This window comes from Pectinophora gossypiella, chromosome 19, assembly GCF_024362695.1.
Source record: "Pectinophora gossypiella chromosome 19, ilPecGoss1.1, whole genome shotgun sequence".
In the NCBI taxonomy this organism is placed as follows: Eukaryota; Metazoa; Arthropoda; class Insecta; order Lepidoptera; family Gelechiidae; genus Pectinophora; species Pectinophora gossypiella.
Window position 1 is genome coordinate 2048442 of NC_065422.1, and position 23549 is coordinate 2071990.

Consider the following 23549-nt stretch of genomic DNA (forward strand, 5'->3'; position numbering starts at 1 on the left):
CTTCAGATATTCCTTACACCATAATGTACATTGACCAAATTGGAGATGTCCTTAGAAAAGGTTTAGTACGATCTGCTGTGAACCAGCGTGCGTGTATGAAATGATTGGAGGAAGAAACATTATAAATCTTCTTCTATCGTTTGGGTTGTGAGGTGGATCACCAACCTCATCAACCTCAGCGTGTTGTCATTGAGCCGCCATAGGCCCCTGACATGGCTTATGTAACGGTTATAATATAATCGGACATATAAGAACGGAATCGTCGGAGTTGAAGCGGTCGCCACAGCTGAAATCGGCTGGATCACATCATCCCATCATAATTTGCAGAATTATTAAGTACTTACGTAAATACGTAGTGTGTACTGTAAATAGATGAAGTGTTGCTTGGGCGATGAGCTGGTTCTCTTTTAGTTCGTCATATCTATCTAAGGACTTCAGAATAAATGTGGCAGGCAAAAGACCATTAGATGCTACTATACTTTAGATTAAGTGTTCTAGGGAAACGTAGTGTGGGTCGATCCCTGGCAAGATGGCGGGACAAATTGCAGAAGGTGGCTGGAAGCGACTGGATGCGTATGGTTGAGGATAGGCCTTTGTGGCACGCCTTGGGAGAGGCTTATGTCTAGGTGTGGTCTGCAATGGGTTAATGATGATGATGCTACTTATACTATACTACTCCAAGGACTTCGAAAGATGGAACACTTTCAAGGTATACGACTTACCCTTTCCATCACAGTACTGAAGTTGAGATTTGCAATCAGAACCCCCACCGCCTGCTTTGCAACTTGGTCGGGTATTCCACAGAACTGCTCGACTATCGCGGCGTATACGTCATCTGCCGTCACCACGTCTAGATTTGACGGTATAATCACCCTGGACATCGCGTCCATTTGACACACGAAGCTGGATATGTGCGCGTCTGGCTGTTTTGTTGACAGGATCTGGAAAAAAGGGCAATCGTCAGATCTGTTGAACATGTCTTGGAAATAGGGTATTAATATAAAGAACATAAGCTTTACTTTAAACCACTTTGAAACTAAAATAACATAATATAGTTGCATAAAGACATGTGTGTGAATAACATACCGGTTTCAAGTCAATATGCCCCGCGTGCACCCGCGGTGCGGCGATGGACCAGAAGTTGGTGTTGTTGATGCCCAGCCGGCTGAGCCCCACCTCCACAATGTCAGGATGGGCGAACAGCTGCGATACCTCCACTGGAAAAGGTCACAGACGCATAAAATCCTAATACATCACTGTGGTCCTGTAGTGCCGATTTGAACCCCGGTATCAGATTTGCACCAATGAGTTATTAATTTATCTTAGTGCAGTTTTCACTAACACAGTCGGCTCGACCATTATAGACGGCGATACGGCTCACCACCTATCACGTTGGTCTAACAGAAAGCTCGGTGAGGTGTGGGTACTTAGTTTATCTTGTGATGAATGTACTTCTACACTTCTTTAGCAGTAAGTACCATAAAGAGGCAAAGTTTGTTAGTTTGGTTGTAAGAGGAAATCTCTGAAGCCAGCGATCAGATTTCATAAATAAATGTTTTAGAAGTACAGTGTGGACATAGGCTAGCACGAAAACAACGCGATCGGAGCCGCAGGCGTAGCAAATCGTTTCAACTCCGACGAATGAACTCACATTTAAGATTCTGTTTCTCAAGAAGATAGTTCTTGAACTGCCGCAGTACGTCCAGTCCAGTGCTCAGTGCTTGCAGGTCGGCCTCTAAACTTGTATTCTGTAGCAGAGGGTGCAGTTCTTTCACCAGGCCTTGGATACTGAAACAACATGTAAGTATATTAGTAAAACGAAGTAACAGACTCTTAAGCAATTATCTTTCGCCAACCATATAACCTTACATATGGTCGTAAAATAAAAATCGGATATTATTTTTGTTAACAAAACCTCGCAATAGTTGTCTATCCAAGAGAAAATTGCGGATTTTTTTTTCTCCACGAGGTCAACAACGATTCAACTAAGTTCGCTAATGAAGTCAATTTACAAGTAGCTGGATGTCAGGAATTGGAAGGTTTCCTTTTCAGTAAAATAAATAACAGAATCTCACCTATAAATAACATCATTAGTAACATCTTCCACTAAGATCTGCATCAAGAAGTCGACCAACGCGGCAAGTTGACCTCTGCTGACCCCGGCCAAGTCGACCCTGCTGAACACGCTCGCCGTGCGCCCCACATGGCCGAGCAGCTGCTCCACGTGGTACAAGATCCGAGAGACGAAGGAGAACCGCCAGTATTCTTGGCTTTGTAGAGATGGTAGCTGGAAAATTGGTTTGGATTTAGAGTGACTTAGAAAAGAATAAACATAATGTGGCAGATCTATAAAGCAAGACGAGCAAAAGAATAGAGAGCCTGCTGCTTATATGGGAGTGCCGTAATGTAGGTACCTAGGCACACCTAGGTAATCACATAATGTTTCCCTAGTATAAGTCAATCCCGTAAGTAAATGTTCTTTCTAGTGAGTATGGAATGGTTCCTTAGAATCCGGATACCGAGCCGAGTGGCGTGGTCGATTTCCATCACTACTAGAGCAAGCGCTGAGCATCTTTGAGGATACCTAATGACTGCAGAGGCGCTCAAACATCTTACCATGAAACATACGGTCACGAGCATTAATATGTATACGCTTTGGTACCATGTCACATTAACTTTTTTGACAAATTGAACTGTAAGTCTCACTAAATGTCAAATATGTTAGTTCGACAGAGTCCTAAAGTGGGTACATTATATTGCTCATGACTGTACATGGGGTAGGGTTTAGAGAGTGAACTGTAGCATAAGCCGGCGATCACAACATATCTTACAGGTCAAAAAAGGCTTTACTTACATCTATATCAACCAAAGTTCTATTGACATAATTCTGCACTACATTCGTTATGTCATTGCAGTTGGTCGTGTTACAAACATCATCCCAGTTACGATGTCGAAGAGTCACATACTCATTTATGGTCAAATTTTGTTGTACCTGTAATTAAATATAAGAGTAGTTTAGGAATTTGGGAAATCACATCGGGATCTACAGTTTTGGAAAGTGCATGTGACGTAGGCTACATCAGTTTTTTTAATTCTATCTGGTGGAAGTAATTTTCACAGAGATGTGGTCGATTATTTAGTGTGGGTACTTGGTTCATCATGCGACGAATGTACCTACGATAAGCTGCAAAAGTCCAATCAGTTTCTTGCAAAGTAATAAATTAACTGGTTGCACTTTTTTTTTTTTGACGTGACTTATTGTAGATTTGCCGCAGATGGCATTAACTACTTGGCCGGACAAATGGGGAGCGCTGAAGGCTCTCACCCGGTAAACTGGTTGCACTTAAGACCTCCTGGTTACATGTCGTTTTTGTGATAGACCAAAACACCAATTTTATATTCATGACAACTGATGGTTCATAATTTCACCACTGTTTAGAAATAATCGCTGGGGTCAGTGAATGAACTTTTGATCTTTGATTGTACAATTGTGAATGTGTTAAATAATATTTATAATATTATTATATATTGATAAAGGCTCCTCTCTTTGCTATCGAGCGAAATTTGCCGCAAACTCCTGTAAGTTACGTACGGACTAAATAGCACATATCTAGCCCAGTGACCATTGTTCCATACTACAGCTGGTATAGAGCCATGGCCACAGCGCTGCTCCATGGCGAATCTTAGCTACTCAACAAACATCATGAAATTTGATCCATCATGAAACATCAAGAAAAAAAAACCCATCATCGTGAAATGTTGCACACGCGTCACAAGAAGAGTATCAGGGGTACAGAACATTCTAGGATCAGAAAATAGCCGGCGAAAATGAATCTTACCACTCTTAAATTGACTTCTCCACCCAGAATCTCTTTACCAACTTCTCCAACAATCTTCTCTAACTCGTTCTCCACTCCGCTCATTAGGTATTTCTTCAGAGGCACGATGACATCCAAATTTGGGGCCACTTGTGCTTCTAATTGCACGAAGTATGGTAGCGAGGTGATTCCTTCGACCTCGTGAAGGTGAGGAGCTTCGGAACGGAGCAGGCGAGCCGTGTGGGATAGGATTGTGATGAATCTGAAAAACACAACAGACATTTAATACAGTACAATATCAGCTTTAGAATGCCATTGGGACTGCCGCGTTTTTGCAGTACATCCACCATGTTCGTACAAGCTAGAGTCGGCGACTTCCATGCCATGATCAGGAAGAATCCCTGATGTCCAGGTTGCGGTCCCGTTCCAATGGAATTCTGGAGACGTTGGCCTGTAAATTGGAGCTTCCAATGTGGAAGCAGTTTATGGGGGTATTAATCGCTTCCCTTTAAAATGTTTTTGTTTGTCTATGAATTATATTGTCTCTCCGTTAAGTTGTACTAACCTTCGTATTTAAGTGTTTTTTGTATTACTACTAATTGGGCCGAGTTGCCATAATAAACACATGAATTACTACTATTATTAATATTTAAAAAAATAAGTCAAAATTGCTTTCAGATGCAATCCGCGATAGCTCTGTTCGGAGAATGCGTGACTTACATCGTTGTGTGATGGGTTCGATTCCCGGCTCGGGCTTCGAACCACTGAATTCGACTTTATGAGTTTGAATTCTGGATCGTAGATAACTAATATCACGTGATTCCCAGGATTTGTGCCCGGTTAATGAAAATGGCCTCGCCCTCTATTACATGGGACTGAAACAGCTGGCGAGGAGTGGATGTATATACCCTACACCTCTGCCTACTCCTACAGTCTTTTAAAACCTCAGCTCTTCGCCAATATAATGGTCATTGGTCCGAGCACTTGTTCTTGCCTCTGGTGAATTTTGAAGGTTCTACTTACAGGGTAACATTTCCAAAGTCGTTCCTTGTAGCGTTCCGCACCAGACAGTCAGCCAGCTTGGTGGAGTCCGCCAGCATGTCATCCAACAAGTGCAGTTTCACCAGCTCTAGGAACTCGTTCAACGATTTGTTCAGCTCGTATTTGGTGTAGTTTCGAGTCAGGATTAGCTGGAAATTAAAGTTTAGTGGAAATATAAACCACAAGTCACTGTGGTCCTGTTTCTAGCCGGCTTGCTTCTCAATCGGGGAGTGCCGGTTCGAATCCTGATACCGGACGTGCACCAATGCGTGAATGAATTTATCTTAAGTGCAGTTTTCACTAACCCAGTTGGCATCGACAATTATAGACGGCGAAACGGCTCACCGCCTGTCAGGTTGTGTTGGTCTAACAGAAACCTCAAAGTGTGAGTTTTTAGTTCATATTGCAATGGATGAACCTTTGACTACCCAATTGGAATATAGTCGAGAGTTTATGTTATGCTGTCGAATATTCAGGTTAGGTAAGCGGTCCGTCTGAAAACGGAATACTTAACTTTAGGAATATGATTGTTGGCAATTTCAAAAAAGGAACGTTACGTCACTTTTTAAGAGAAAAACGTTTTGGCGGGTGTTCCGTCTGCGACTACGAGGAAAGAAAAACAAGTGAAGACGAGGATTGTCGAGAGAAGCGAAAACTGGAAGACTAGTTGCTGTATTCTTTTGTATAATATTTCTTAATATAATTTGTAGTAATAATATTTGGTTTCCGTAATAAGAGTGATATTTGTGGTACTTAATATTTACTGACTAATACTGGGTATGTTACTAATATTTACGTTTTATTGTAGAGTTTGCTAACATGATAGTTATTTATTCAAAGAAATAAAAATCAAACCTACCTCCCTAATAGCCATATCCCAGTGGAAGTCATTCACCAGCGCGCGATGGACCTCGCTCAACGACATGTCACGCATGCGGCACATCAAGTTGTCATACTCTTGCTTCTTGAACACCTGGAGATTCAGCTGCTTCAACCAACTGGTCAACACCGAGCACAAAGTGCAATGGCTGCGGAATACATAGAAAAATATCATCATCACCAGCCCATTAACGTCCCCACTGCTGGGGCACGGGCCTTCCCTATGGATGGATAGGGAGATCGGGCCTCGGACCAATCCGCACTGGGCCCGCGTGGTGGTTTAGAAAAATATACTTATGTACAATTCCCACCGGGATAAGAATTCCATTTGCTTCGATCCTGACACACTTCTCTTGTTTCCTCTAGATTCATCAATCGTTTCATACACACACATCGGTTCAGAGAAGATCGTACTAAACCTTTTCTAAGGACATCTCCATCATCATCATCATCACCAGCCCATTAACGTCCCCACTGCTGGGGCACGGGCCTTCCCTATGGATGCATAGGGAGATCGGGCCTTAAACCACCACGCAGGCCCAGTGCGGATTGGTGGTTATTAACGACTGCTAATGCAGCCGGGACCAACGGCTTAACGTGCCTTCCGAAGCACGGAGGAGCTCGAGATGAAAACTTTTTTTTGTGGTCACCCATCCTATGACCGGCCTTTGCGAAAGTTGCTTAACTTCAACAATCGCAGACCGAGCGCGTTAACCGCTGCGCCACCGAGCTTTCTAAGGACATCTCCAATTGAAAAAAATGAAAACTATTATGCCACTAAGTCCACTACATATGAAAAGGTAAGCAAAATAGGTGTAAACTTGATAACTTTGCCTTAGTAACAACATCTTACGACAAGTTTAAGCACAAAATTGGCTACGTTTGAGTCTTCTAATGTTCTTCTAACAAAGCGTGGATAGTCACAAAAGTATTAAGAAGAACTAACCTGTTATTCAAGAACAAAGTTCCACCATCGACGATGTTGCTGAGCACTCCAAAGGACATTCTAGTCAAGGTTTCCTTAGACAACAGCTTCACTCCGACCTCTCTTAGACTCCTGAGTCTGTCCTCTGTGACCCAAGGAGGTCGTTGAGGTTCTTTAGGACCTTCGCTGATCAGCTCCAAGTTGGCTTCTGTTCTGGATAGCTCAAGGTTCAACGCTGTGTAGTTGATGTCTCTTGATAGCTTGAATATGCTGTCGTAGCCCTGAGAGAATTATGGGGTTGTAAATTGAGGAAAATGCTCCACTTTCACAGTTCAATTCAGTAATTGATTTTACTTTTCAACATACATATCACACTTGTATCTCGGAAGGGGTACAGAGCCGAGCGTGGTCGTCAAAGATTTCCCTCATTCAGCGCTATCGACCCACCGATTAAACCTTTCAAATATAATCCTCTCAGAAGACACCCGTGCGCCCTGAACCGAGGTTCGCTACTAACTGGGCCCCCTCAAGCTTCGGCGCTCCCCATTTGTCCGGCCAAGTAGTTAATGCCATTTGCGGCAGTGATGTAGTGTCGTGCCATATTTGCTACAGTACCTATGTCTATTTAAAATATGCCGAGTAACCGCCATTCCGTGTGGCGGTCAATACCTATATTCTTTGTCATGAGTAGCCCCTAATATCTGACCGCCCTAGTCCTGGATCTAATCGGTCTACTGCCATTGTCCATAACCAACCAAAAAAAAAAAAAATCAAAATGATCTAACAAAAGAAGTATTTTAACCCCCTAAGGCTCTGATAGCACGGAATAAGGAATAATACTACGTATAGAACGGCAATTCTCCGCTCCCCACCAGCGGCTGAGCTAGGTTTACCTTACCCCCTCGGTCTTAAGTTCAGACGTCACACACACAGATGCGCATGTACGATAACGTCAATGTGTAGTGTCTGTGTACAAGGTGTTGTGTATGAAGTGTCCGGGGTTTGACAATAGTTTACGACTTTCAGATAGGTACTTACTTGAGAAGCAAAAAGCAGCGGTGGAATTTCCATAAACAAGTCAGTCTTGTCTTCCTGGCAGAGGTCTCGCTTGAGGTCTGACAGTGCGCCGGTGACGTCAGGGAGGTAGTCGGATAGAGTGATGTTGTACTGACAGAACGCATCGGAGTTGTTCACGTTGATATCACGCAGAAGGCGGATTAGCTGAAAGAGTGAATGAATGATTTTTATTTTTATAGCACTCACCCATGCTCAGGGAAACACACAAGGACAAAATTTTAATTGAAAAAATCTAACTCGGACGGGACTTGTCGATATCCAAAAACCAATATTATAGATAGATGGCGCCAGTGTCGGCTTAATGACGATACATAGATCGAAAGAATTTCGCATGGACAGGAGGACCTGGTGGTGTAATGGTTAACACGGTCGTCCCGGCTTGAGTAGACCCTGTGAGAAACGGGAAAATGCTAGGGGGATGACATCATCATCATCTCCCTAGCATTATCCCGTTTTTTCACAGAGTCCGCTTACCTAACCTAAAGATTTGACAGGTCCGGTTTTTTACAGAACCGACTGACTGCCTGTCTGACCTTCGAACCCACGAACCCACAGGTTAGGTCACATACCTCCAAAATTGCATTTTTTCGGGAATGTGGGTTTCCTCACGTTGTTTTCCTTCACCGCTGAGCACGTGATAATCATTTATGATCCAAACATGAATTTGAGAACAAAAACGAGGTTTAGGCCTGTGCTGGATTCAAACCTGCGATCTTAAGGTGAGACGCAAGTGTTCTAGCAACTGGGCTGCCACGGCTCTCGGCGACTGTATAATATTGTACATAATAATGTTATAAGTAATTTTCGGTAGTTTTACAACTCACATGAATTCCATCTAAGCCCTTCAAAACATCTTCGGTAATTTCAAAACTGTTCTCCACGGCATTGAAGAACTTGTTGGCCCTCGGTCCGTTGTACAAAGCACGCAGCTCCCCCCACCACTGCCCGCCGGCGAGGAAGGTGGCGATGACGTCATAGTGACGTAGATTGCTCCGTAGGTACTTCAGGTAGATGGGGATGCCCAGTTCGTATGAATGCATTATTGACCTCTGGAGAGAAGTGACTAGCTGCATTCTGTAATAAGTAAGAACATAACAGAGCATCATAAATGTCTGGTAATTAATGTGTTCCTCTAGTTATTAAATAACCTGTAATGTATACCCTCATTGGTTTTTAAAAGATGTGTTGCTGTTGCAGTTTCTTATCATTTCTTCTCCTCAGCCATAACACCTTGCGAAATGACGTAAATTCAAAAATGTTACATTGACCTTCAACAAGTTTATCCATGATAATTACGTTGAAAAAATGATTCCGATTTCTGATGTCTGATTTCATCTCGCGTGTACCCCCGAACCCCTTCAGACCTCTAGATAGACCTCTGTTATGTTTACTGTTATGATCTTACTTATTACAGAAAGCAGATCTAGACACGCGGTAGCGTGTCAAGCCAAGTTCAAGAAACAGAACTGGCGTGCCGCACCGTGTGTAATATTACACGAACCATTTGGAGCCACTTTTGATCCCCTTAGTCTTATATACCAGCAAGTAAGGTAGACTTTTACACCAACTCCTCGCCAGCTGTTTCAAGTTTCCCATGTAATAAGAGGCGAACCTATTGCAATTAACCGGGCACAAATCCTGGATTCAAACTTGAAAAGACTAATTTAATGGTTTAGTGCCCGATCCAGGATTTGAGACTGTGACACTACACACGTTCACATCTTCACACGTTCTCCGCACAGGGGTATCAAGGATTTTCCATAACACGGATAACAGTAAAAACTGCAGAAAAATCAATCGGTAGTTCTTGAGATTAGTTCGAACGTAGCGAATCCTCTACGTAAGTATATGAAGTATGTATTGATTGTTGTAACTAACTTACCTTTGGTTTATAAATTCGAATATATCACTAACATTGCTGCTGTCACCGTTTTGCAACACTCTTATCATGTTAATCAGACTGCCTCTTGTATTCTGATAATCATCAATCACATTACGTTCTATAGCTTTATATATATCTTTATACTTTTTTGCACAAATTTGCAGTTTCACTCTGCTGTTATCTACAAGAATAACTTTACTCGTATCGTTCTTCTTTAAATCTTCACACGTAGACTCCATTGCATCTGTTAATGTGTAGTTGTTATCGTTTCTCCAAATTACGTCAGTTATAACATCAAAATGTAGCGCTATTATGTCAACTGGTCGTCTTTTAAAGGTCTTTTTCAATATATTCAAATCTCGTTCGACTTCAAGTCTATAATCCTCATTGTCAATGTTAACATCACTTATTGTTAGATTCGCTATAGTTTCAGCCAGTTTGTTAGTTAGAGAAACTATTCTGGTTAAATAAACAGAAGATGTGAAGTATTTCCTGTTGATTTCGTAGAAGTTTCTATAGGAATCACTTGTTTCATTTATTTTGTAGTTTATTACAGTGTCTACTAGTGTTTCTAGTTTATGCTGAAGGCTGTTCATTTTGATGTCTTCTTCGGTAATTAATGTTTGATTTTTATTAGCGACATCCGTTAGTAATTTGTTTAGGTCTATGATCGTGGAGTACGCATCTTTGTATTCACTTGTTAGGTTCTCGGCTGGCAATGTGTAGAAGTAATATTGCTGGAAAAAGAAGATTATGATATCATGATGTATGAAGAAACAGAGTTTTTATTGAGGTTTTAACGTGCCTTCAGAAGTATCCATCTTAATTTCGGAGAGTTAGAGTATATAGTCTTCCTACAAAGTGATTTTAACTTCTTGTCTGCTGGAACGCAGTCTAGAAACAATGTAAAATATATTGTGTCTGGTATCTCGCTAGATTAGGGATAAAATGTACTTACAGGTTTAGAGATGACATCAAGCAGCTTATTGTCTCCTCGCGGCAAGGATATCCAGTACAGGAATGAAGGGCAGACGTAAGGCTGTATTCTTCGCAAGAAGATGGCATCTATGCTGCTGCCAGGAGGTGGAACTGTGGCCTGGAGTACTGCCTCGCAATCCCAGAATTGAGAGAGAGATGCTCGACGGATCTGAAATGTGAGGGTTTATTTAGGATTGTTTGTTTAAAACTAGTTTAGTTTTAGATTGAGAATGAATGAAGGCAGAATTAGGGAAAAGATTTATGATGCAGGTGTAGGTGGTAGAGTTGGAAGGGAAAGGCCAGATCCAGGATGTATTAAAGAAAGGCTAGGGTAAGAGTACTCTAAACCGGCAAACGTGCACGAAGTCTTTGATGGGAGTGGAAGAGGCGAAGGTAATGGATCATAGTAAGTAATTGGAATTGGAATCTTATGATTAAGCAACTGAACTGTAAGTATCGCAGGCAAAGACGAATATCCTACCTGACTCATAAATCCGTGGTCCCAATACGAGTTCAACAGTACACCAATTAGATCCGGCACTTTCTGGTACATTTGATACAACGCTGTGTTTCTTGTGAATCCCAGTAATTGGAGTGCGTTTGCGTTGGGTTCTAGAATTTATTGTTAAAACAGAAAAAAAAAACAATTAAACATGCGAGCTAGAATGAGCTTAATGTATAGGGTTGCCATGGTTCATGCTAGGAGCTACAGCTTAATATGCCTTCTGAAACACGGAACTGTATTTTCGTGTTACTTTTCGGCCAGTCCGTTGATTTAGCCAGTATAATTCTATTTCAACAGTATTCTCATCGGGGGTCGAAACATGTCTTTCAGATTATAAACCGATAAACGCATCATGGAAGCTATTTCCATTTTTTTTAACTTTTTCATTTGCTGTGTTTTTATTCTTCTTCTATCGGGTGGGTTGTGAAGTGGATTACCAGGCTCAGTAACTCTGATGTCAAAGTTATTAATGAGCCGCTAAAGGCCCCTGTCATGGGTCATGAAACTACGTACTTACATCAGTAAGTAATAACCGGGACCTATGGCTTAACCTGCCTTTCAAAACACGGATCATCTTTCTTGGGATTTTATTGTTATTATGGCATCTTTTAAGTACCTATTACATAAATGATTTATCGCCTAATTCTCTTTGGCAAACAACTTTAAACATACCATTGACTTCAGTAAAGTAAATCAACAGATCCTGGGCGACATTTCTGAACATCACGGCGGCAAATTGAATGGACTTTTTCCAAGTGGCTCTAGCGATGTCTTTGCAGGAATCGTGGTTACTTGAAGTGTTACTAGTAGCACAAGACAAGTACTGGGACCAGAGGGTGTGAAGGGACGTAACGCCGGGTGGAATAGTTGCATTGATTGCTGTTAGAGCTGTGTCCAGCCGCGTGAAGAAGTTTCTGGAAAACATGATTAAGGTTAGATCATAATCACCGTGTGGCATATTTTACCTCATGGCAACACTGACAGAAAATATCAATGACATTTCTCTTCTTCCCTTTTCAGGTTACTCTTCAACGTGGTATATTCATTCTGTTTTTTAATAATCGAAATAAACCGGTGTGATCATGTAAATTAAAGTAAGTTTCCATTATAATGCTCCCTTCTTTCGGCTCCAACGCCCTACACAACTACAACACCATGGCCCTGTAATTAACCGGCTTGTTTATCAAACGGGGAGCGCCGCTTCGAACCTAGGCATCGGAATTGCTCCAGTTATTAAATTATAGTAAGTTCAGTTTAAAATATAGTCAAAATCCTGTTTCCCAGCCAGAAACATTTTCATATGCGTTGCCGGTTCAGCTTATATGACCAATAAATTATGACGTCATTGTACAAGATCTAAATCCACTTACTCAAGTACAATATCCCTGTCTTCTCTACTAAAGACCGCCTGAATTTTGTCCCAAGCGTCACCCCAGGTACCGTCATTGGAGGCGTTACTATAGTTGATTATGTCGTCTGCTATGGTCTTTAGAAGGTGTCCATCTTTGATCAGACCGTCCAAAGCTGACGAGAACTTTAAGAAGACGTGGTCTGGGTAAGCTGTGGTATTCCAGTTCTTTAAGTCCTGATGTAAAAAAAAACAAAAGCAAATGTCAAAAACGTCTTTATTCAGTAAGTAACATCAACCAAGATTGGTTCACCCTGGTTGCAAATTAAACTTCAGAGTTACTTTGCAGCCACAACTAATATCGGGGGTAAACAACATTTTTAAAAGATTTAAATAGGCAAATTTCGGTGGCCGTAAATAAATTAAAAAAAAAATGAATTTTAAGAGGCTGAGGGGTGCCACGTGTGTATAACTAAACAAGCGACAAGTTTTCGCCGCATTTTTGTATTAAGCCCTGTATCTATGTTAGTGGTAAACCAATGGGTGTGGGTAATTAGTTCATCTTGCGATGGATGTACATCTGACTACCCCAATAGGGTATTTGACTGGGCCAAAGACAAATTAGAAAATGCTAATCTAGAAATATAAGACAGTCTAAGATGATCAAAAATCAATCTCATTTTACTTATCGACTTATTTTAGGGTTTTATTTTTGCATTAAGTAAGAATGAGGTTTGACCGCTTCTAATGATGACGTTGCAGGACAGTATTTCCATACAAATTCCAAAGAAAACTTACGTTTTGACGTTTCTTAAAAAGTATATCATTTGACCAGGTTGTCAAGTAGCCTATTGGTATAGAGACGTAAACTTATGTTGTGTTTTTTTTTCACGTGACTTCTTGTAGATTTACCGCAGATGGCATTAACTACTTGGCCGGACAAATGGGGAGCGCTGAAGGCAAGAGCAGAGGCAGGAAGGAAGACCCGGTACAACGTTTAAGACAACAGGCCTGAGGGTGCCCAGTTGGGCGCGAACCTCGGCTCACCTCGACCCCAGTGGGTCGATAGCGATAAGCGCTAAATGAGGGAAATCGTCGACCACGCCGGCGGGGTCGGTATCGGGGTCCTGAAGTGTTTGGTGTCCCGAGCTGATTGGCTGCCTCTATGGCTAGAGTAATCGGGTCGTCGAGAGTTTTGTTGTGTGTTGTGATTTTATGTATGGGTAAAAAGAAATAGGTACTCACAAATAAGGTGACGTTCTTGTCAGTCAAATACTCTCTCCATTCTTCAGTAAAGTTCTGGTCCATGCACCAGATCGTCTCCAAGCCCTGGACAGCTTCTACTGATCCAACATTGAGCAGCATCAGCTCGGAGAGACTGGTGGAGGAACATGGCCAGGGAGGCTCCGCGTTGAGGACAGAGATTATCGGGTCGAGCTGAAGAAAATAATTCTGATAGTTTCATAGCCCGCGAGGAATGGGTGTACTTAACATCTCTGCCTACTCCTTCAAGGATAAAGGCGTGATGATATTCTATGATAGTTTCATTTTTCTGTTAAGACGTGATCTTTTAAGTGTGTATATAATTCTAGCAACTCACGAAGACTAACAGTCTTAGGTTATAAATATTACGTGTTAAGGAGTGCGTGCGCGCGGTTTGTTAGCCACGCGCACAGTCACATTCATACATACATAAACCCATGCTTCTTCCTGTGTCTGACTTCGAGGAAGAAGGTCAGATCTGGACAGAAAACGGCGTGATCTGAAAGCCCGATCACCTGGAGAAATCACCTATAATTACGAAGGCGATGTGCTGATGAGCAGCAATTTGATGTGCGTTCTCGCCATTTCAGACCACACCTGTATACCAGAGAGCGGGTGTTCGAATCCTCACATAAAATAATGTGGCAACACTAGTTTTTAATTCGACCGCAAGATGGCGATTCTAACATTCTCTTTACTTCAACTTTTTACTTACTAACTCAACATGTAACTATAATATTATTTAATCCATTGTTTTAAGTTTACGCGGTTATTATCATAATTAAAACACATAAAAACGGGTTCTTACCGCGTTTAAAATAGGGATATGAGACTCCCGATATTTCGACACTTGCAAGTGCCATGATCACGGGATGACTGATGAGATTGGAGTGGAGTAGGTAGATCCATAATTTTCTACGGGCAGACATATCGGCTTTTTAGCGGGAAACGGGAACGGGACAGTTGCTTTCTTCATTGAATAATCTAAATAATTAATACGAAGTGGTGTTTTGTGGTTAATGATCGCATTAAGTTAGTCGGAAGACATTCGCGAGTGTTATTACATTGGAGTATTCAATAAACAAAGTGTATCTGCCTATTTTCGCTTCGTGCTAGGAAGCCGCTTCATAGCTCAAAAGTTTATGCGGACTTTTGAGTTAATTCGTTTGGGGTTCGGAGTAGGAGTCTACTCCGAGGGTGGGGGCTTAGGTTTCATCATCATCATTCATCACCTTTCACCATTTTATTAATCATCAAGAAAAAAAAATACGAAGACATGGCTGTATGGGCATAGTTCCCTTTGCCTTACCCTTCGGGGAAAACCAAACCAAAAAAAAAAAAAAAAAAAGGGCAGACATATCTAACATCTGTCTACCCTCTTTCTTTGCCGCTTGTTTAAATGTTTTTGATATCGGAATGTTCGGAACCATCTGAACTCGCACCAAGCTCACTACGACAAACCGCACTCACCGTGTCCTCACGTTTTGTTACCACATTAGTAATATCGGGAGTCTCATATCCCTATTTTAAACGCGGTAAGAACCCGTTATTATGTGTTTTAATTATTAAATACAGTCCAATAACTATTATGTGCAATTTCATTTAAAAATAAAACCAGCTGCGCAAAGCAGGCTTCCTAGCTTTTGAACGATAATCCTCAATAAGTCCACCAGTCGAAATAGACTATAAAGCATCATCATCGTCATGCCTATTTCCCACCGGGGTAAGCAGAGAATATGGAATTCTGTTTGCTTCAGTTCTGATATCCTTCTTCGAAATCCTTACCTCCGTATCGCTAGTGATTATGACGTTAGTAACGTCTATCAATAGTAATGGTATATTTGGTACAATTTGCTCCAGTGCCGATACCGTTGTTGGTGGGAGATCCGATATGTAGCTTCTGCCTTCGTATATGGCTGAAATTATTATTTATGTTTATTTGGGATAATAACAACAGCTTAATCTTAATGTTTTACAATGTTACTTACTTACTTACTTCTTTTATCGTGTGGGTTGTGAGGTGAATTACCAACCTCATCAACCCTGGTGTCAGGGTTATTATTGAGCCGCCAAAAGCCCCTGACATGGCTCATGTAACGACTACTTACTTACATCAGTAAGTAGTAACCGGGACCAAGAGCTTAACGTGCCGTTCAAAGCACGGATCATCTTTCTTTTTGGACCATCAGGTGATCAGCCTGTAGTGTACTAACCAAACACAAAGTGATTTTTGTGAAATGACCCCACTGGAATTCGAACCCGGGACCTTCGGATCGTGAGCGCAACGCTCAACCACTGGACCACGGAGGCCGTTATGTTACTTACTTACGTAATGTTACTTACTAAACCATAGGCAATAACAGTTATTCTTTAATTCTGTACCGTCGGTGAAAAGTAATACAACTCGAGTTGTATCACTTTTGAGTTATTAGCACACACTTCATGTTCAAAAAATTCTCTTTCTTTCTGTCTAATTCTCGTAACTGTAGCTATTATAAATACGGAGATAATTTTTGTGTCTAGTGATATAAGTACTGTTTGTGAAGGATTCATGCTGTTATAACACGTGTAACATAATTCATCTTAACTTGCATTAAAGTGAAATGAAGATTTTCACTAAATATTTTGGTGTAAGTAAATTCAACTCAACATATATTAAAATACACGCAATCCTTGAATTCTCACAGTCCATGTTTAATGATATAATTTTAGTTGTAACATCAAACACCAAATTTATTTTTTCGTGAAAAGTAATATAAATTAATATATATCAAAATATTTCAGAAAATGCGATCTTAGATATCAATAACGTGTCGTGTATAATGATACATACAAGTTCGATTCCATGTGCCACCAGTGTGTATCCTAGGGTGACCTCCGCATAAACCTGTCTATGGGAAGACATTTTGTCTAGAACCACAGCAAACCATATCTGATCCGCATTGCGAATGGGTATAGGTTAAGTTAGTACTTCAGACCAAACCGTGTTTTTTCTCTTTCTGCTATAACCACCTTGTAGTACTTAATTACAGTACCTCAATAAGTTGTGGGTCCTGATCGTGGCGTCGTTATCACCATGGCAGGGTTAGTCAAGAGGTATTTGAGATTTGTCATAACTGTCGTTAGTCTCCTTCCCTTAGCTCGAAGCATAGCTGTTTTACATAGTTTTCTTGATTACATGCAGGTTAAGCGGTGGCAGATTGAACGCTGCCTTCATTGCTAAGGAGGCTGTAGACGTGAAATAATGGCTCCAAATATTATCGAGCTCCAATTAACATGCAAGCCATTCAATACACGCTGGTTAGATCTTTTATGCAAGCGCCGGTAGTGGTATTTTTGAACCTATACAGCCGTAGATGACAGCTCGGCATCGGCAGCATCGGGATCTGCCACATCTTCTCAAGAGAAGATTACCAGTTTCTCAAACACGTTGAATGGTGTAAATTTGTCGAGCTTCCTCATTTTTATAAAGGGAATAACTGCTCTGAACTCTTGAGCACCACAAGTAATATTTGTTTTCTGTATTTTGATTACATAAGAGAGAATTACGCACAGGACTGTGAAAAATGGAAAGAGGAAGGGGAGGCCTTTGCCCAGCAGTGGGATCTTGTAGGATAGATTAGATTAGAATAAATAATTGGCAACACTACGGGCACAACCCCTTAATTAAACCAGGTCACAAAGTTTGTAAAAATCCCAGGAGGTATTTGAGCTTCTGAAAGGAGTTAGTTGGCTTACATAGTCAATAAAAGCACGCATAATGGACCACTTGTGTTTATGCGGAAAACTGAGCCCATTAAAATAACATTACATATGGGACATTCGAGTATTCATTGAGTCAAGTCAGGGGCCTATGGCGGCTCAGTTATAACCCTGACACCAGGGTTGATGGGGTTGGTAATTCACCTCACAATCCACACGATAGAAGAAGAAGAAGATGGGATATTTGCCCATACATGTTGTGCCGACCCCACCTAGAGTGAGATAAGGGCAGGAGGATGATGATGATATAGTGGGAAGTTTGCCCACTTCACAATAGTGGTCCATACGCGAGGATACGCGGAAAGTTCCCCACGTGTGCTTACGTGTAAAGTTTTGCGGAAACGAGCTCATTTAGCTTAACCATAACAGACCATGGTCCATGGTGGTCATGGTCATGGTCTGAGGATAGCCCTGTGTAACCTATAGGTTTGGAGGTGAACCAATGATCTTCATTTTCACTACCTATTCTCATCATCAACATTGATTCGACTCCGTTTATCGATCTGTCAATGTTGCGGGCTACCATTAGACCGGGAATTTTGATAATTCGAAATATCGAATTTTACTTTACTTTAGGGGATTTTGATTGTGGAATGAGTTGTGATCTTTTAAATAGTTTCAGCAAGAAAGAAGTAACACTTACCGGTTTGTGTGATTTTGGTTTAAAAGTACGTAGGTACATCACCTTTATCTCCAGGCCATACTGCCAGGCTAGCCCGAAACATTCCTAATGACTAGTCTTAATATGATTCCTCTTACCTTCATTTGTTAGGGGTGGAAATATTATCATAATTGAATTTGTAAGATTTTGACTGCAAAAATGAACCAAAAGTGGTTTTGATTAGGGGCGTAGTGTAGTGGACAAAATGTGTTTGTAGTGGGCAGCAGTGGTGGTTTTGACCGGTTATTTATGAGTTTTGAGAGTAAAATCATAACAAAAATATCTTATTATCGTCACCTTACACTATATATACGTGTACCATCTTTATATGTATTTATTATTAGAAATTCGTAAAAACATGTATCATTTTACACAATAAAACCGAAAAAATAAGTCATGTTAAACCACTTGACACAAATTCGTTATAGTTTATCGTTTGTGTCAATTGATATAAGTTACGTTTCTTTACTTTTTAAAGAAAATAAATAGAATTTTGCCTTTCTACAACATTATGAAATAAACTTTCTTCCAAGACATTTTGTTTTTTGTAGAATAAGACTGTAAAATTAATAATTGAAATATGATATATCAACGATGACTTTTTATAGTTATGTGTGTAAAAAGGTATAAGTAGACTTGTATCAATTTACACAATATAAAAGTTGGTGTCAACTGATACATGTAATTTATTTTGATCCTCTACCATTTCTGTTTAGGTTCTAAATATAACTAAATATTAGAAAAGAAACCTTCCATCATCACCTATCGACACATCTAACTTCTGTTCCATTATTCCTTATAAGTCGCGAGCTAGAATGTTTTTAACTTTAAACTCGATTTTCTCAAAACTTGAATTTTGGACTTGTATTACTTTTCACCGACGGTACAGAATTACTACTTAAATAAGGGGGTAGAACGTAGTATTTCAAGTATTACAATAATATCATGACCTACATAAAAGCGACTTAGTTACACAACGACCTCCGTGGACCAGTGGTTGATCGTTGGGCTTACGATCCGGAGGTCCTGGGTTCGATTCCCGGTGGAGACATATCACAAAAATTACTTTGTGATCCTTAGTTTGGTTAGGAGGACATTACAGGCTGATCACCTGATTGTCCGAAAGTAAGATGATCCGTGCTTCGAAAGGCACGTTAAGCCGTTGGTCCCGGTTGCTACTTACTGATGTAAGTAAGTAGTCGATAAATGAGCCATGTCAGGGGCCTTTGGCGGCTCAATAGTAAGCCTGACACCAGGGTTGATGTGGCTGGAACTACGCCTCACAACCCACACGATAGAAGAAGAAGAAGTTACACAATCAACAAAACATAAGGATAAGCACAAGATATGCGAGACACGTGTGTAGTACGTGCGATACTGTGTGAACGGAAATTAAGTAGCTTTGTTCCATGTCTTCATTGCTCCAGAGGGCCCATAAAATTGACAACTATACCTATCCATAGTGATCTGTCCAAATTAACGACTTTCTAGCAGCTTGAATACTTTGACAAATAAACATTGTCTAATGCATGATTAATTTTTACTTTGTTTAACATCGTCATTGGTCCCGGCTATTAGCCGTAAAAAACACCTCCACCAACCCGCATTGGAGCAGCGTGGTGGAGTATGCTCCATACCCCCTCCAGTTGATTGAGGGGAGGCTTGTGCCCAGCAATGGGACGGCTGTTTATGTAAGTTATGTAACTTCGTCATAGAATAAGTAATAATAGTACGTATAGGACGGTAACTCTCCGCTCCCCACCAGCGGCGGAACTAGGATTACCTCACCCCTCTCGGTCTTACTTTAGTCTTCAATCGTATGAGCTCCAGATGTCACACACACAAATGCGCTTAACGATAACGTTAATGTGTAGTGTCTGTGTAAAACAAGGTGTTTTGTATGAAGTGTCCGGAGTTTGACTTCGTCTAACTTCTTACCAGCAACAGTCTCAATGAAATCGTCGACCACTGTAAGTGGGCCTGTGACGGTATGGAGGCTATATTTCATCTTCCGCCAACCATCGCTGGTAATGTTGAAGATATCTCGGTCCATCAGATCGAGCAGTCTGAAGCCGAACTTCAATCTGGAAGGTAGATTGGAAGTCGTTAATGTTGCTAAGGGGAACATAAAAAAAACAACTTTATTTTAATACTTACTTACTTATTCACTTACACCTAGGTACCTACTAAATGGTATAATTACGAGAAAAACTGCGGTGCTAGATTTAGGTGGCTTTTGGCTTGTAAGTAATACAATTGCAACTATTAAAGACGCTATCGCAAAAGACAAGACATCATTTCACCTAGATCTAACCTCATCGCAAAATACTTGATTGCAAAATAAGTATTTACAGTCAAGTGTACAAATTACTTTTTACTTAAGTAAGTACATTCCATAGTACTGTTTCGATGATTGCAAGTGAAATGCAATAGGCTAGTTTTTTTTAAATTTATTGCGGCTTTGGTTACTAGACTAAGCTATTTTCCAAGTAGCCAAATCAGTAACTTTTTACTTTTTTTCGTGTCAAAACACGTAATTACTATGGAATTTGTATGAAAAAGCAACCTGTGACGTCAGCGAAAAACATGTCTAAATGTCGCACTTATTATTACACTTTTCTTTATTAAAATTAATGAATAAGTTAAAAAGAAAAAAGTTTTTTATTAACCTTTAAATCTGTCTTTATTTAGTAATCAGGGGGGTTAAAATGGCCACATTGAAGCAATTCATCTAAGAAAGCAATATTGCAATTTTACCATTGCGCACATAAAAGTAAGTGCGCAATGCAAACAAATGTCAAATAACAATATTGCTTTCTTAGATGAATTGTGTCGATGAGGCCATTTTGAACCCCCAGAATTTCATAATTTATTTTTGACGTAGGAAACTACCCAAGGCTAATCTACGTATAAAAAAAAAGTATACTACTTACCCTATATGCAAACTTTTTCCCAAATTTTCGTGTCCAAACCATAACCTCTTAGCATCTTCAACCATCCGTCCTACTTCTGTTCTCCTTTCGTCACTTAGTCCATAGCTATCGTATTCAAACAAATATGGGTAGTCTCTGTTCAATTTCACGTATAAATCCTTTAATCCACCAATCAAAACGGTCCACTTTACGTCATCAAATACCTTATGATTGGCTGAGCGGATAGTTGCTATCTGAAAAGTAAAAAAGGACCAGGTCCAGGGTCAGGTGAGGGAAGGTCCTAAAATATTGGTTTCTTTGAAAATTTTCACCACATCAGGCACGTTAAGCTGTTGGTCCCAGGGGTCCTTTGGCGGCTCAATAGTAACCCTGACACCAAGGTTCATGAGGTTGGAAATCCACCTTTCAACCCACAAAAGAACACCACATTTGTGGTCAAATGGTCCCAGCGCACACCTACGACCTCAAGATTGGGTCCCTAAGTCACTAAATCAGTTATTTTTACAGTACCAAGCGCAACTTCGACACAATAATCAATTATTTTATATTCTAGCGGTCCAGCTTTTTGTCATTAGAATATATTACCTAATCAATTTAGGTTCTAAGTATTTAGAGCCAATCAGAATCAGAATCATTTATTCAACGTAATTATCACGAATAACCTTGTTGAAGGTCAATGTAACATTTTTGAATTTACGTCATTTCGCAAGGTGTTATGGCTGAGGAGAAGAAATGACAAGAAACTGCAACAGCAACACATCTTTTAAAAACCAATGAGGGTATACATTACAAGTTATTAAATAACTAGAGGAACACGTTCAATACCAGACATTTTTATCATTTAGGTAGTCATGAATCTTATAATAAGCTTTTTTAGGAGCTCGGTGGCGCAGCGGTAAACGCGCTCGGTCTGCGATTGTTGAAGTTAAGCAACTTTCGCAAAGGCCGGTCATAGGATGGGTGACCAAAAAAAAAGTTTTCATCTCGAGCTCCTCCGTGCTTCGGAAGGTACGTTAAGCCGTTGGTCCCGGCTGCATTAGCAGTCGTTAATAACCACCAATCCGCACTGGGCCCGCGTGTTGGTTTAAGGCCCGTTCTCCCTATCCATCCATAGGGAAGGCCCGTGCCCCAGCAGTGGGGACGTTAATGGGCTGATGATGATGAAGCTTTTTTAGATAAAGCTTCACATGAGCAATAAAAAACTAGTTGTTAAGTAGGTAATACTTACAGCTTTACCAAATATTGATTCTCGTTTCAACCCTTCTTCTATGGCTGTAGATATGTTACACATTGTTTGTACTAAGACTTCTTTTGGTACATTATTTGCTAGCTCCAAGTAGCCCACAGCGTTGTTTAAGCCATTGCACATAATCTCTTGACTGTGGGTAGACAAAGATTTGTAAGTCTGAAAAGAATAATGGCAATAAATTATTTTCGTGTCACTTCTTCAAAATTAGCTTACATAGTTAGCCTTAGCGCTTTTTGAACGTTAAAAAGAAAATATTGTCGCTAGGGAGGTATTCCTTATTTGCTAAAATACAGCTCGAATGTACCAAAAACTTCCGGAAAAATTGGGAAGTTATTGCGAGAGTGGTTGGTTATTATTGCGCACAATCTTTTTTGTCTCGTTTTCTAGGTAAGTGTATGTATTATGATATTGTTTTTTTAGTTAAGTACATACCTTGTCTTCATTAAGGGCAGTCCTCACTAAAGTCTCTAGTATACCCGGATACATATCTCTGACCATCTTCACAAGATCTTGAGACGTGGAATCCAGTTGGTTGTTCAGTGCGATCACCAATGTTGTGGTGTCAATGAGTCCTGGACTTATCTTGTACGAAAGGATGGCGTTTTGTTTCACCACTTCTTTTGCTAACGCCCCATGGACGACTATCCTGTAAAAACGTTCAAAGAAGTTCGTGAATTTTTAGGATTTCATATGACATGATTCCTAATGTTAGTGGACCAATTACCATTATCTGTACTAGTACCCCTTTCAATATTTAGGTCAGTCCCGGTTCTTCATCCAAGGATTCCTTTTTTTTAAGCTGGGACCTGTGCATGCCTTATATCATGCACTTTATCCCTGCGACCTGTAAGATCTATTGTTATCGCCTCCTTATGCTACAGTTCACCTCTAAGTCCTACTTTTTTGATTCCTTAATTAAGTCGACTGACTTCCTGACCGAGGGCCTTCAACTTGAAGGTTCTGATATTTGAGTTTCATGCTAGTATGTTTAGTGACATTTATAAAGGGAAGAAATCGTCTATGGTCTAGTGGTTAGATCATTGGGTTCACGATCTACATGTCCGGGTTCAATTTCCGATGGGGACATTGTCGAAATCACTTTGTGAGATTGTACTTTATTTGATAACGACATTGCAGGCTTGAATTACCTGATTGTCCGAAAAAATAAGATGATTCCATGTTTCGGAAGGTACGTTAAGCCGTTGGTCCCGGCTAGAGGCCTGCGCCT

General features: G+C 40.6%; 2 protein-coding genes across 2 annotated transcripts in view; one reads left to right on the forward strand and one right to left on the reverse strand.

The window, feature by feature from the left end:
• The window catches only part of LOC126375566 (uncharacterized), a 218990-nt gene that overhangs the window by 176112 nt on the left and 19329 nt on the right, over positions 1-23549 (forward strand). The window lies entirely within an intron of this gene.
• The window catches only part of LOC126375439 (uncharacterized), a 119459-nt gene that overhangs the window by 33174 nt on the left and 62736 nt on the right, over positions 1-23549 (reverse strand). The window contains exons 13-34 of the mRNA XM_050022355.1: positions 22754-22967; positions 22301-22477; positions 21073-21305; positions 20078-20223; positions 15502-15632; positions 13699-13890; positions 12476-12690; positions 11778-12019; positions 11082-11212; positions 10581-10769; positions 9623-10359; positions 8565-8814; positions 7702-7884; positions 6685-6944; positions 5719-5887; positions 4842-5008; positions 3840-4080; positions 2855-2992; positions 2076-2287; positions 1652-1788; positions 1087-1217; positions 723-941 (exon numbers count right to left, since the gene is read on the reverse strand). Coding sequence (XP_049878312.1) covers positions 723-941; positions 1087-1217; positions 1652-1788; positions 2076-2287; positions 2855-2992; positions 3840-4080; positions 4842-5008; positions 5719-5887; positions 6685-6944; positions 7702-7884; positions 8565-8814; positions 9623-10359; positions 10581-10769; positions 11082-11212; positions 11778-12019; positions 12476-12690; positions 13699-13890; positions 15502-15632; positions 20078-20223; positions 21073-21305; positions 22301-22477; positions 22754-22967 — 4714 coding nt within the window. The remainder of the gene's footprint in view (positions 1-722; positions 942-1086; positions 1218-1651; positions 1789-2075; positions 2288-2854; positions 2993-3839; positions 4081-4841; positions 5009-5718; positions 5888-6684; positions 6945-7701; positions 7885-8564; positions 8815-9622; positions 10360-10580; positions 10770-11081; positions 11213-11777; positions 12020-12475; positions 12691-13698; positions 13891-15501; positions 15633-20077; positions 20224-21072; positions 21306-22300; positions 22478-22753; positions 22968-23549) is intronic.